The 14,584-nt window shown below is 40.0% G+C and overlaps 2 protein-coding genes across 5 annotated transcripts; both read left to right on the forward strand.

Moving 5' to 3' along the window:
* Window positions 1-379: 379 nt before the first annotated feature.
* maf1b (MAF1 homolog, negative regulator of RNA polymerase III b) lies at window positions 380-7,822 on the forward strand. Of its 3 annotated transcripts, none has more exons than XM_077229085.1 (9): window positions 380-900; window positions 1,560-1,644; window positions 4,859-4,990; window positions 5,073-5,235; window positions 5,523-5,644; window positions 5,759-5,878; window positions 5,955-6,050; window positions 6,228-7,062; window positions 7,357-7,822. In XM_077229085.1, the coding sequence occupies exons 2-8, from the start codon at window positions 1,562-1,564 to the stop codon at window positions 6,250-6,252; spliced, it is 741 nt and encodes a 246-aa protein (XP_077085200.1). In that variant the 5' UTR covers window positions 380-900; window positions 1,560-1,561; the 3' UTR covers window positions 6,253-7,062; window positions 7,357-7,822. The 3 variants fall into 3 exon arrangements, with proteins under 3 accessions (XP_077085200.1, XP_077085201.1, XP_077085202.1); XM_077229086.1 differs by having other exon boundaries at window positions 6,228-7,015; window positions 7,396-7,822; XM_077229087.1 differs by having other exon boundaries at window positions 6,228-6,941; window positions 7,440-7,822.
* A 589-nt stretch (window positions 7,823-8,411) lies between these two features.
* Window positions 8,412-12,438, forward strand: LOC143737525 (leucine-rich repeat-containing protein 14). 2 transcript variants are annotated; one of them, XM_077229090.1, is made up of 5 exons: window positions 8,412-8,489; window positions 8,685-8,754; window positions 8,855-9,132; window positions 10,143-11,006; window positions 11,531-12,438. In XM_077229090.1, exons 3-5 carry the CDS (start codon window positions 8,855-8,857, stop codon window positions 12,108-12,110), a joined length of 1,722 nt encoding a protein of 573 aa, XP_077085205.1. In that variant the 5' UTR covers window positions 8,412-8,489; window positions 8,685-8,754; the 3' UTR covers window positions 12,111-12,438. The 2 variants fall into 2 exon arrangements, with proteins under 2 accessions (XP_077085205.1, XP_077085206.1); XM_077229091.1 differs by lacking the exon at window positions 8,685-8,754 and having other exon boundaries at window positions 8,415-8,489.
* The last annotated feature ends 2,146 nt before the right edge of the window (window positions 12,439-14,584 follow it).

Here is a 14,584-nt window from a genome sequence, read left to right on the forward strand (position 1 = left end):
TACATTTTGGAATGTATTGTTTATTCATTTTGATTAATTATGAGAAAATTATTTTAAAAACACGTTAAAATAAATAATAGTAAGAAATCTTCTGTAACTGTTAAACACCTTCTCGAAATATTTAGGCACAGTGCCTAAATAATCTGTCTTTATTTTTTTTTACATTTAACCTTTTTCGCGCGACATAAAATAAACACTTTACAAAGAATTCAGAAAAAAAGCTAGTCGCTCTTTGGATTTAAATTATGTGACTATTTCACCTGAATTGACTAGTACATTTAATTGACAGATTAAACAGCCAATAGAAGTGTCCATATGTTATTTTACTAAACACTTTAGTGGGTGTGGTCATTATCAACGGAAATGACTACTAAGAGGCGTGGCTTGTACACTGTTTTCCGATATAGAGGCTGTCGTTAGATGGTTTCGAGATATTTACGGACATAACACAAGAATCAGAACGCTTAATCGTTAATGATAGGTCACGAGTGGTAATTTAACCATCGTTTGATCACGTCGCGTAATTTAAAGCGACGCTTATCTCGTTTTCAGAAGATACATTTGTTCTAGGTCAAATAAGGGGATGCTGCTGCCGTTGCTGTATTGGAGCTCGACACAATCGCTGAATTTTATGTTGCGTTTAGTGGAAATACGAAGCTTTGCGATAAGAGAAAACGCCTGCAGAATATGTCAGTCTCGACCGAGTCATTTTCAAATATACTAAATTCGCACTGTACAATCCATTTTATTGCTGCCCCGCACCGTGCGTAGGCGCCAGAGCATTTTATCTTGTGTTGTGTTTTGAGTTGGGCAACAACTCAACAGATCTTTCTGTGAACCGATCCCACTGCTATTTTCGCCCCGATTTTTAAATCGGAAAGTGACAGTGCAACAGAAAGGGTAAGCATAACAAAACATACTCTGTGATTTATAACGTTATGTCGTCAATATTAACAACCTAAGTTAGTAGTTCGTCAAACGTAGGTCTGTAACGTAGATGTTGTTTAATGTAAATAAAGAATGTATTTATCACCTAAACCAATTTGCTCTTTCATAATCCAATATTTTCCTGTTAACTATTATTTTGTCAGTAAAATGCCCCCCACTTTAGTCTTTTGTGTGTGTGTGTGTTTTTAACCCAATACGCCCAGGTCGATTTATAAAGTAGGAAGTGGGTTGTTGGGGGGAGGGGACGACAGTTAACGTTAAGATGTAGCCTACTGTTCTTACAGTTTTCAGATGTGAAGTCAACAAGTAATCCGTTGTTTTTGTTGTAATGATGCAATTTTATGTATGTTATTTTTTTTTATTGTGTTCATGTAGAATGTGCCAATATTTTTTACATAACGCACTAAACGGGAGTCAGTGAACTTTGTAGCAGTAAATAAGCAACACTAGACGCAGCCGGAGTGTTTCCTCTTGAGCATCTCCATGACAGTTTTATTTGAACGTGATACCACTGGTTCCTTTAATAAATTATTTGTATTGTAACCGATTTTTCCTAAACAATGAAATACATATACTTGATTTCTGTTGAGTGTGTGTTTTTTGTTTTCCAGCTATGAAGCTTTTAGAGAATTCCCTTTTTGAGGCATTGAGCTCCCAGCTGTGTGTTGAAGATGGAGACGCTCACATCCTTGGCAGGTATGAACTTGGGGAATAAACTTGAGCATTTATTTTTTTCTTTAAACTTATTAAGTCCAAGAATTGTGATTTATAAAACAAAGAAATATAAGGGCAGTGTGTTGCAGACTTTGCAAAGTCAGAGGGAGAGAGAAAAAAAAGGAAAATAGTTTTTACTCCCCCTCACGTCATTCCAAATTCATAAAAAGTTTGTTCTTGTTTGAAACACGAATGAGGATATTTTTAATGAAACCTAAGAGTTCTGTCCGTCAATTGAAAGTCCATTCAACCAAAACTTTGACTCTTAAAGTTACCAAGAGATTGTAATCAATGTTCTCTGTGTGGCATATGTTGGTCAACATTTATATACAATTAAATCTGTGCATATGAAGCAATCATGTCTCTTCAGAAGACTTGATACAGCAGATTAATCTGCTCAATTCTTTTGGATTACATTTACGATCTCATAATGAACTGAGTCATTTTGAGGGAGAAGGGACTTTCAATGAAGGGTCAAATCTCTCAGGTTTCATTTTAATATATCTACATTTGTTTTTCGAAGATGAACGAAAATCATACAAGTTTGGAACAACATAAGTAAATGAAGACAGGTTTGTTTTTGTGAACTTTCCCTTTTAAAAACGGAGTGCAATCGCTGTAAAAAATACGAAGAATCCTTATACAGTAATAATCATAAACAACTGGAAAAGTCCTGGAAATTCTTTGGTCAAAAAGAAATGGATTTAGATTTTGTGTAATGTGATTTAGATTTAATTTAATGTGTTTAAAGGCACACTATGTAACAATTGCACCTTAATATAACGGCTTCAAAGTAATTTCGGTGGTAAATAAACTCATAGTAGGACGAATCATCCTGGTAGTAAAGCTTGGGGGGGTCGTCGCTGGAAAAACCGGCTATGTAAGTTTGAGAGGAGCGCCCCCGACAAATCTCGTGAGAATCACGACTTGCTTTACGGCAACTACGTCACACACAACAACAACATATGAAGCACGCAGACACTTGCGCACATTTCAGACGATGGTACGAGCAAAGAAAAAGCGGTCGGAAGAAAGTTTGAAAAGGAAAAGAGAATCTGACCGCGTGAAGAACCGCACAAGAGTCCCACTCGGTCGGGCATTTACTCGTTGGCGCGAGCTAAAAAGCAGCACTGGATGCAACAGCAATGCTGACCTGGCGATCTTGTTGATGGACTAGTAAGTAAATATCCAATTTGTAAACTTGTTTGCGTTCTATATTGTATGTTGCTGCGCTTGCTTGTAGTATGTCATTTTTTACGATGCTGTTCATTCATCCATTATTGATAATTAGACCAATCCAATAATTTATCATGAGATTATCATGAGAACAGTTGTCAATATCTCACAAAGTTATCAGGACACAAATAAAGTTAAGCCTAGAAGGTTGTAAAAAGTGTAAACAAGCACAATTTGCAAACTATTATGATAAATTGCAATAATCATGTCTAATGACACCACAACGGCGAATGTTATGAAATAATGCGACGTACATTTAACTTTATTGATGTCATCTGGCATTTTGTAATGTTTACATTACAATCAAAAAACACAAATGAAATTATACAGTAGTCCTAGACTATAGGCTATTTACTTGTGATTTAGCAGCAATCATGTAAAAACGTTATAAGCCAGCAAACGCGGTAGGCTACTTTATTATTATAAAGTAGTCTAACACTTGACATATAGTTATTTTTATCCATTTACCATCATCAGTAGTTCAGTAGACTATGCAGTAGCCTAATATTTGTATGAAATTGTGAAACATTACCTGGTCAATATCTTCCGAGTCTATCTGTGCCTGTTGCATGCCCGACGCTTCTATTTCCTACCGAACAGGTACCGGTGGGGTGGGGTGGGGTGGGGGGCATTTACGACAGTGCAAGTATTCCACAGCGACTCTAGGGGTCGCTGTTTGATAAACAGAATTCCTGCATAGTGTGCCTTTAAGTTAAATTGTTCTGCTGAACATCCTGTCACACATCAACAAAAACGCATGCTTTCGTTCTTCCTGTGGTTATTGTAGTGTCAAATAAAGCGTCATGTGCATCAGTGTTTTAGCTTTTACTCCGAAAACATTAGCATGTTTGGTCTCGGTGCAGGAACCTGCATCTGATAGACGCACTCAGAAGAAAGAGTGTTGCAGAACTATTAGCGCAATATTACCTACCACGTCAAAAAAGTGCATAACTTTAGCCACTGTGTGTCTCTTAATATACCAGTAGTTTTAAACTTAACAACTTCAAATCATCGCAGTCACAATGTAAGGGATATTGAACCAATTTTATTTGGGTTTTCAATATTGGAACACGTTTCTTGGTTAGCTATTTGGTGTTGGGTTTAAAACTGGAAATGTATTTTCATTCACTTTGTCAAGGTGTTATGTGAGGACAAGGGGGTCCGTTACTAAGGTGATAATATACCCTGAGACGTGATTGTTGTTGCTGTGACGCAGATTGTAGTATCCTCTAACACACATGAGCTGCCAGCCTCTTTGGCATTTAATCATGTTACTGGATTAGCGCAGAGTGCACTACAGAGAGATCAAATGTGGCATCCCAGAGCACAGATGTCACTATATATCTCTTAATAGTGCTCACGATGGCATTGTCAAGCACACATAACCCATGCATTTGCCTTGGTACCATCATTATTTTGCGAACAGTCAACGTCAGTATCTTGTTACAGACCTAATTTCAAACTGTCTAGTTCGGTGTGGCGTGTCTTCCCTCAAACGGATCTTTACACGCAGCACCCAAGTACACTCACGTACAGCACTGTTTGCTTTTTTTTTTCACACTGATTTGTGGAGCTTTAACACTGCTTGCAGTAAGCTGGCTACAGTGCCCTGAATCATATGACACTGTGTCCTGCTATAGCCTTTGCCCTTCACCTATAAATAAGCCTGTCTGTGGAGTGTTACTGGGACTCTCTCTTGCATAAGCCAGAAAGATAAATGCATACGATATTCCCATGCCCTCCCCACTTAGCTTTACACTTGCAATATTTTAGGCCTAAAAGTATAGGTTTGAAAAGGCCCAGCAAGCAAGGCAGATGTCTTCAACACAACAATGTTTATCATATCTTCTATAAAACCCAAGCAATATATTATATATGGCAATATTGTTGTGTAATGATCGTACAGATGAACGAACAATCAAATCATTTTCTTTTTCCCTTTCTCTTTTGCTACCTGTAGGATCGAGAGTTACTCGTGTAAGATGGCTGGTGATGACAAGCACATGTTTAAGCAGTTCTGTCAGGAGGGGGAGCCACACATACTAGAAGCTCTGTCACCCCCTCAGTCCAGCAGCGCTCCGAGCCCTAACCTGTAAGCCTTAACGCACAACCATAAGCTTTACCTCAGCTACTGCAGTTGCACTACACAGTCTCTCTTGTGCACTTTCTTTTAGATTGGGGAAGAGTGGGGAGGATGGAGAGAACCCATTAAGTGATAAGTGTTGCAGGAAGACTTTGTTCTACCTTATCACCACCCTGAACGAGTCGTTCCGGCCTGATTATGACTTCAGTGCTGCCCGCTCCCATGAGTTCAGCCGAGAGCCCAGCGCTAACTGGGTTAGTATGACTAGCTTCCATTGTATCATGACAACATATCTGCTTGGGTAAAGAAAAAAAGTGCTGTATCATTGCACTTTTTATGATGATATTATATATCAGGTACAAAGGTGATTTGAATGCACTTTTAAAATGGAATTGAAATTATTGAAAAGGTCCCATAAACCGAAAGAAATGTGGTTTCTTGTAATAAAACTGGATTCATTTTAACCTGTTAATTTATCAATTTGTTTGAAATATCTGCTTGCATGTTTGTGGTTCTTAAGACTCTTGTTTGTGTCCTCCAGGTGGCTGACTCTGTTAACAGCAGCCTTTATTCTGCTGTAGGGGAGCAGTTTAACACTTTAGGCCCAGAACTGTGGAATGCCATTGACCAGGAGATAAACCTGCAGAGCTGTGACATCTATAGGTGTGTATGAAGAATTAATTTATCGCCTGCCCTCAGTTGTCCAACAAACATTTTCAAACCTTTAAATGCTTTCTGTACATCTATTTTAAGAAGTCATTGCTATTTTGTTTGTAGCTACAACCCAGACCTCGACTCTGACCCCTTCGGTGAGGAAGGCAGCCTGTGGTCCTTCAACTACCTCTTCTACAACAAGAAACTTAAACGCATTGTATTCTTCACCTGCCGCTCAGTCAGGTCAGTAATAACTCACTGTACCGTACACGCTTTATTCATTTTATTATCTTTTTTAACATCATCTACTTCTGTTCAGTGTCCTCAGTAGCTATGGCTGCAGTGGCCTTGACAATGAGTTGGACATGGAGCTGGATGATGATGAAGAGGAAGTGGATAGCTTCATGGAAGACAGGTGAGCTCATTTTCATGAAGCAATCTTTATAAACAATATAAAGAGATTGTTTGCAGGACCCATTACAAGTAAGCAAGTTAGTATGTTTCAATATATGCTTCGAGGTATTCCTTGTATTTCAGCAAAGAATTGTTTGCCATAGTCTTTTAAAGTGGTTTCTTTTGCTCTGTATTGCAGGGTCCCCAGAGCTCTGTGCGTCTAAAGCTTTCTCAGGGATGACAACCTTAGCTTCAGCCAAAGGGCCTCGCTGATATGTTTGCACCCACTTCTTGCTTTTTCAAGGAAAAAAAAACAACTTTATTTTCTGGGGATTTTCTTAAATGTGTGTGTGCTTAATTTTTATTTGTTCACTGTGGACTGAGGAGGGGAAAAATAAGGTATTTACACCTCCCTCCCATTTGCCCCTAAAGATCAAAGACTGTGGCTGAAGAATTCCTGGAGAGCTGCTTGGACAAGGTTTGACTTGGACTCATTTAGGCTTTGGTGAGGCTGAGAAAATAAAACCAGTTCTCCCAGGAATTAAAGAGAGTCATATTCAAACACCAGCATTCTGACAGCGGAAATGGGATGTGACTTTTTTTTTTTTTTGAGCACACTCTGGACTACAAAGACTGCACAAGCACCATTTTTGCCCCTTCCGTTTTATTGGCTCTCCTACGGTTTTCATAATTTGCTGGTCGGGAGGGGGGTGGTTAAATGTAAGGTTTGAAGCTTTGTGTATGTGAATTCTGTCATTTAATTTAATCTGTTGTCTGCCTATATGAAAGCTTTGTGTTTTTGGCAGATATTTTAATCTGTAGCAATTAACAGGTACTCCATTAATCCAATGACCCTGGCATTATTGGCACCATGCTCTAGCAAATGAACTGTAGACATTTTAGACCTTTATTTGCCTGATATCTTTATATATGGTTGAACTATAAAGTTTTTTTTTGTAAGCTTAAAGGTTGTATCAGTGATTTCAGGCCCAAAAATAAATGTCTAATCTTTCCTAACGATCCGCTAGCTGCCCGCCCCATAAGCATGCCGTCCAAAAACCGCGTCTCTGTAGGCAGCGTAGGCTCTGAGATCTGCACACAAAAACAAATGGGTACAACCACCACTCAAAACCAAAATAAAGTGTTCCAACCAATCACTGACAGGGGCGGGTGTTGTGAGGTTTTGCGCTCGTGCACGGCTGGACGCGAAATCGGAGCAACACCCGCCCCTGTCAGTGATTGGTTGGAACACTGTTTATTTTGGTTTTGAGTGGTGGTTGTACCCATTTGTTTTTGTGTGCAGATCTCAGAGCCTACGCTGCCTACAGAGACGCGGTTTTTGGACGGCATGCTTATGGGGCGGGCAGCTAGCGGATCGTTAGGAAAGATTAGACCTTTATTTTTGGGCCAGAAATCACTGATACAACCTTTAATTATCTGAAATTCCTCTCTTTTAGTATACACTGCACTGATCTTTTTTATTATTAAATGTCTGCAGGTTTCACATTTTGTTGCTCCCCTTTGTTTTTGACTTTCCATAACGTTGGCTTTGACATGAATTTACCAACTCTCTACTTTTGCATAGTTGAAAGGTAATATGAACTAAATATTGTTGAAGGCTGATATATTTGAACCTGTTCATAATCATTTCTCATAACAATGTGAAATCTAAAGTGTTGACACGGAAAGAAAAATGTGAATGGAATCTGTCTCTTGTAGCCATTTAGGATTTAGATTAAGGATGATTGAGCATCTGTGACAATAAAACTATAGTTTTCTGTTTGATACTTGAAATCTTCTGCTTTGAGCATTTCTGAATTGATATTGCCATTTAAGAAATGCCTGATTTGAATATAAAGAGGCTTCTAAGAAAAATATTAGTTATTTCAAAATTTGAAAACTGAAATCAAAGGGTAATAAGGTATTGTGCATAGTGACTGAGACAAATCAGACATGATTATTTGTTCTATTCCATAAATAAACAACCAGACACATTACCCACCCAACAAACAAACTAGGTGTCTTTTTGAAATGGCCCCAAACGTCAACTAACACCCAGGTGCAGAACATGGGCCTGAACCATGATGGTAGTTGAACAAACTCGGGGTAACAGGATTCTTTGACAAAACCAAACCCATTCAAACGGGATTTAACACGGAGTCGAACAGGCTAGTTGATTTATACATCAAGTTAAATCATGTAAAATATCTAAATATTTATAATGAATTGTAACTAGTCATATTTTATTTTGGGCTGTGTTAACTGTGTGATCATTTTCGTTGCCCTTGGGTCGTTTTTTCGTTCTAGAAAATAATTGTTGCAGTGTGCCAGGGGTAGGGTAGTCGCAAAATAAATGTTTTTTTTTTTTTGCGCGTCATCAAAGGGCGACTATGTTCAGTCGTAAACATCGGACGGGGAGTCGGGGCGACATGCAAAAACAATCCAGAGATTACAACAATTTGTAATATTCATACAGATCTCACAGTTTTGTATTTTACTTGCCATTGTTGATGTTCCACTTATATAAAGCCGGCATAATCATCTACAACTCGTGTATGGTTGAGCATATTTAATCCTATATTTAGGTTTATTAGACATTTAAAACGCTCGCGAGATTCAGATACCTGTTAATCAAGTCTATTTGAATGTAACGTAGTTATACAGGATTACATGTGATGGGGGAGATCATTTTATAGCTGCTTTGGAGACGTTCTTAAAAGATAAAGGTATAATTTGATCATTCTTTATGATTTATATTTAGAATCAACATGCTGCAATCTGCCATGTGATTTGTGTGTCAAGTAATGTCTCGGATGCCGTCCGCAGATGGTTCTGTCGTTGGTGAACCTGTGCGCCCGGGAGGTAGTGAGCGACCACAGCTCTTCTCCGCATTGGTTAAGTTGTGTGCCGAGGGAGCTCTACCGAGCGCTGCTGGACGCCGCCTTCTCTCACCGCCGTCCTCTAGCCGTCGGCGAGCTCGTCCAGCGGTGGCCTGAACGGACACTGAATGTGGGAGGCAGCAGAAGGGCGGGCAAGTGCCCTCCGGACCGCCTCTGCGTCCAGGCTCTGCTGCTGGCTGTGGTCAGGGGACTGACGGACAAGAGGTATGGATGTTATCACTAAATTACCCTTTTTCATTTGAATGACAAAATGTGCAATACAAGAGACGAGGTAAGTACAGTGCCATGCTATATATAGAACTTAATTTCATGTTCACAGCATGTCTCATGTGACATGTCTCTGACTTGACAGCATGGATAAATATAGGTAGAAATGTCACTGATGCCCCCGTTACCACACTGGTAGTAAACATGTTAATAAAGTACATGAGGATGACAAATAAATATGGGTTATTGATTGGATGATGACTTTTATTGTCTGTTTTTTTTAAAAAAACTATGTATTAAATACACACAGACACATTACATCGGCAACAACATACCGTTTTTTTTTTTGTTGATAAAAATGATTACTTTTTATTTAGGAAACAGGGACAGTAAAGGCATGTATAATATCCTAAAATATTTATATTTCAAATTGCTGTTATTTTGAACTTTCTACTTATCAAATAATCTTGAAGAAAATGAGGAAACTGTGATACATTTTTTTCAAGATTCTTTGATGAATAGAAAGTTAAAAATAACAGCATTCATTTGAAATGGAAATCTTTTTCTATTTCAAATAAATATTTTTATTTTGAACTTTCTATTAATCAAAGAACTGTTTTCAAGACTGAATAATAAAACATTTTTCAGCAATGATTTCTGAAGGATAATGTCATACTAAAGACTGGAGTAATTATGCTGAAAATCCAGCTTTACCATTACAGTAATATATGAATATCGTTACATGAATATAGTTGTAATATTGTGAATATTGTTAAGAGTAAAAAGAAAAAGGAATGTCACCCTTTAGCCATTACAATTTAATTTGAAAATATATGTATACGTGTGTGGGTGTATTGTATAAATATACATATGCATTCTCAAATAGATTTCACTTTCATTTTGTTTCTTTGTGTCTCTCTTTCTGTGTTGGTTATATCAAGCGTTTCATATATTTTCTCTTTTTTTAAACATTATTTACTAGTTCTCTACCTGCCTCTCTTAACCAGGTGTTGCCTGCAGGTGCTGGATCTCAGTGGACTTCAGTGTGAGGATGGGAGAGTTGAAGACTCAATGGGCGGATGGTCCCTCACTGTTGCCCTCTGCTCAATGGTGCTACAAGCTCGAGCTGCTGCCTCCAGGGCTCACAGAAGAGATGGTGAACGAGAGCGAAAAAGGGGGCTGGAAGCAGAGCGCGACCGGAGTTCTATCAAACGAGACCGGGGCACTGTAGGGTGCGGGAATAGTGGTGAAGGGAGTCAGGGAGGACACCAAGTGGAAGTAGTAGGGAAAATGGAGTGCAGAACTAACGAACAAACGTTACCAGAAGTTGACTCCGTGAAGGGTGTCAGAAGGAGGATGGAGATCCAGAGGAGAAAGATTTCATCTGAGGTGAAATCGAACACTAGCAGTAATAACGGTAGTTTAAGTGACCAAGAATGGGATGAGGTACCTCTGCTCCATGTCAGGGCTGACTTATTTATCAATTCCCGTTCCTGGGAGCGCGTCCGTGATGCCCTTAGTCAACTGGGACAATTGCAACTCCACTGCCGCTACCTTCGAGTGGAGGAACTCTCAGCGTCCTCTATAGCATCCTTATTGGGTCTGTTGCCTCAGCAGGATCTCCTCGGGGTGGACCTCCGCTACTCCAGCCTCGGGGTGTCGGGCCTGGCTATGCTACTTCCATTGTTAGCTCCCTTCCCTCAGCTTCACTCTCTCAGACTACATTACTGTAACTTGGACTTGCAACGCACACAACCTGGCCAGCAGGGGGCACTACAGGACATGTCTAAAGGACTGGGTTCACTGAAGAGACTGCAGAGATTATGCCTGACTGCACTACGACTTCCAGGACACTTGCGCTTGCTGCTCAGGTACATACACATGTGGGTTTACACAGCTGTATTTGTCATACCTACTCATACACTCCTACTACACACACACTCTTTAATAATTGTAGTTAGAGGGTCAATGGCACTGATGCCCTTAAAAAAAACATTTAAAAATGTAATTCATACAACTATGATGAATACACCTCTTCTATGATGAGCATGTTTTTAATTCCTGAATCAACTTTTTTTTATAAAGCCAATGTCAAGGGGATGCAATTGTCATATATCAAAATATCATAATGAAAAAAAACACACACAAAATATATATATATATATATATATACATGCATTCATATATATATGTATGTAGTATATACATACATACATACATTATATATATGAAACCGTTTCACATGTATTCAGGGTCAAAGGATCTTATTACTTTTTGCATTATATTTTTAGAATCAATAATTAATTTGAAACCCCTATTTCAAAATGGTATTCAAAACCACATAAAAACAAGATTTTGATGAACTTGGCACATGTTTTCATTTTCTTGTTTGTAGCTCTCTTTCCCAGCCCCTGGAGGTACTGGAGCTGCCATACCTGTGCCTGACCTCCACTGATCTGGCCTACCTCTCCTGCAGTCAGCATGCTTCTTTCCTAAGAGAACTTGACCTGAGTGAGAACAAGCTTGATGAATCGTCCCTGCCCTCTCTGCGCCGTCTCCTAGGTCAAGCTGAAAGCTCCATGTCTCAGCTTTCACTTTGTGGTTGTGGCCTCTCAGACACTCTACTGGGAGCTCTTCTCCCCTCCCTGTCCTGCTGTCGGGCTTTACGTAGCTTAAGACTGGCCTTAAACCCGCTATCTAGGATGGGACTTCTTTCCCTGGCCCGTACAGCAGCAGGAATCCCTTCTCTTCGTCTGCTTCTCTATCCCAATCCACTAGAGGATTATGAGCCTGGTCTGCCTGCTCTCCCCTCCAGTGCTCAGCTGCTGGACTGGCCTCTACTAGAGGAGCCTGAGAGCAGAGACTTGACGCGGAGGTTGCTGGATGAGGTTATGAACTTGAGAGGACGCTCCCGGGACCTTCTTGTGACCTCTGACCTTATGAACTATAGCCCAGACTTGACTGTGGATGACTAGGCAGTGAATGTCTCAGAGCTTGCTCTCATAAGCATTTGACAATCAAAACTATGCTTAAATTAGTTTAGCTTATGTTACTTTTAACCACTCATGAGGAATTTACTTGTGGTTTCCAAGCTTCTTCATGAAAAGCAAACCTAGGGTTAGACATTTTCTAATCAAAAACAAACCATAGCATTATATTGTATGCTGCATCTCATATAAAATGATTTTGATTTGTTTGTTTTGTTATGCATTACATATGGTTTTACTGCCTTAAATCATGTGTATGGCCTGCACTGATGGAACAAACTAAGACACCTCTTTAAAATGTTTTTTTTTAACTAAACTTGTGTTGACTTAATTTTCTCAATGCTGGATGAAAATGTTAAAAATGTTCATGTTCAATATTCTCTGCTCTATTTCCAGTTTAATTCAATATGTGACATGTCTCTTGAAGATAATCAAGACCTAAAGGAAGGGATAGTTTAGCCATGAATGAAAAACTAATTTCATTCCAAACCTGTATTGTTTAATGGCTTGATTGACTTCATACAGAACATTCAGATTTAAAAAAAATAGTTCTTTCATTATTATGATGTTCAAATAATATTCACAGACAATTACAGGGTTCCCACGATTTCTGGAAAACTTGGAATCTTGCAGTACGGTTTTCCAGTCAAGGAAAATAATTATATAATGAATAAATAATTATCCAGGGTAAAGATAATTATTATTTACCCAGAAAATATTTTAGTTTAACAAACATTAACATTAACACTGTCACATACAAAGATTATTATCTCTGCACATTTCATTTACTGTCATCTATCATCGCTATGATAATTTGTCAAAATAGTTTTAAGTATTAATCTACTGCAAATCTAACCCCTACTCTTTTTTCGAAGGACGTCCTGGGATTTTTAATGAACACAGACAGTCAGGACCTCGGTTTAACGTCTATTCCGAAGGACGGTGCTTTTTGACATACAAGCACTACTCCCGAGAGGCACGGTAAACCTGAGCCTGGTAGCCCAGGAGAATGGCATCCACAATCCAGTGGTCCATTGTTTGTTTGGAGACAGCCTTCCCCTTCTGCTGACCTCCAAAGCAGACAAAAAGCTGTTCTGATCTTCTAAAGATCTGTGTGCGATCCAGGTAAATGCGCAAAGCACGCACTCAGACATGGGGCTGGGTCTCTTTCTTCAGGGAGATAGCTTGCAAGGGTACCACTTGATCGCTAAAAGGGGTAGTGGGAACCTTAGGCACATAGCTGGCCGTGTACCACTTGAGAGTCTGCCGGGCCAAACTCTATTTTTCGTTAACAGAGAGGGCTTGAAGGTCCCCCACCCTCTTGACAAGAGGTGAGCACAGTCAGGAGGGCCTCTTCATAGAGAACCTGATGCTCTACTGACTGTAAAGCCTCAAATAGATCTCTCTGAAGGGCCTGTAAGACCACTGAGAGATCCCAAGAGGGGATGAGGTGCGGTTTTGAAGGCGTATTACCTCTGTGCATCTCCTAGGAACCTAATGACCAGGTTGTGCTTTTCTACCGATCTGCCATCTATGGTGTTGTGGTTCGCTGCTATCGCAGCTACGTACAGCTTTAGAGTAGAGGCAGAAAGGTGCCTCTCCAGGCCCTCTTTCTCTGCATCTCGCATCCCTGTCAGATTGAGCCATAGGTGGTGCTCCTGGATCACTAGTGTGGACTTCGCCCGACCCAGAGCCTGCCCGGAGGGCACACTCATGGTGCGTTCAAGTCCTCCAGGGAAGTTCGTACTTACGAGGTGGGAGGTCGTGTTTATGACGGCAGGTGCGTTCAAGTCACTTTCATCGGAGTAAGATGGCGGTGTACTTTCTCTTAATTAATTATATAAAAATAACAAGATTCTTAAACTCAAACCGTTTTATCTAAATTTGTACTTACCATTGGTCTTGCACTTTTTCGTGTTTGTAGTTCTAATCTAATCCTCGTTAGACACAACGGGTTGTTGGCAATGTACACCATCTGGGTACCTTTGAAATACTAATTTCAGCATAGTACGATTTGAGACACGCTAATCCTAATGTCGAATACTATTCAGAAAGGATAAATGGGATGCAGCTCAAATCTTTTTCTTGTCCTAGTGCCAAAACACAGAAGCCCATCCAGGTTACTGGGCTGATTAGAACTGTTTTCACAGCATTATGCTCTAGAGCCTTTTCTGCATCACAGCGGTGTATAAAGGTGACAAAACCATACCCAGAAGAGAGGTTTGTTATTTTGTCTGAGACGTCATGTTTGAATGGCAGAGCGTACGCGGCAGCGGGTCAGGCCGGGGCTGCTGTGCACACAGTGGCTTTGTTGCAGGCTTACCAGGCCGATCTGCTGAAAGACCTGGACCTAGGTCATGGGCAATGTTCCCTCTATGCTGCACGCGTGCGCGGCCGCACTCTTCTGATGCTGAGGCCGCGCACTTCTGATGCTGAGACTCGAGTGGGGGTTCAATCTTCAG

The sequence above is a fragment of the Siphateles boraxobius genome, unplaced genomic scaffold (assembly GCF_051911475.1).
Source record: "Siphateles boraxobius isolate OS27281-9 unplaced genomic scaffold, OSU_SipBor_1 130, whole genome shotgun sequence".
NCBI classification, from domain to species: domain Eukaryota; kingdom Metazoa; phylum Chordata; class Actinopteri; order Cypriniformes; family Leuciscidae; genus Siphateles; species Siphateles boraxobius.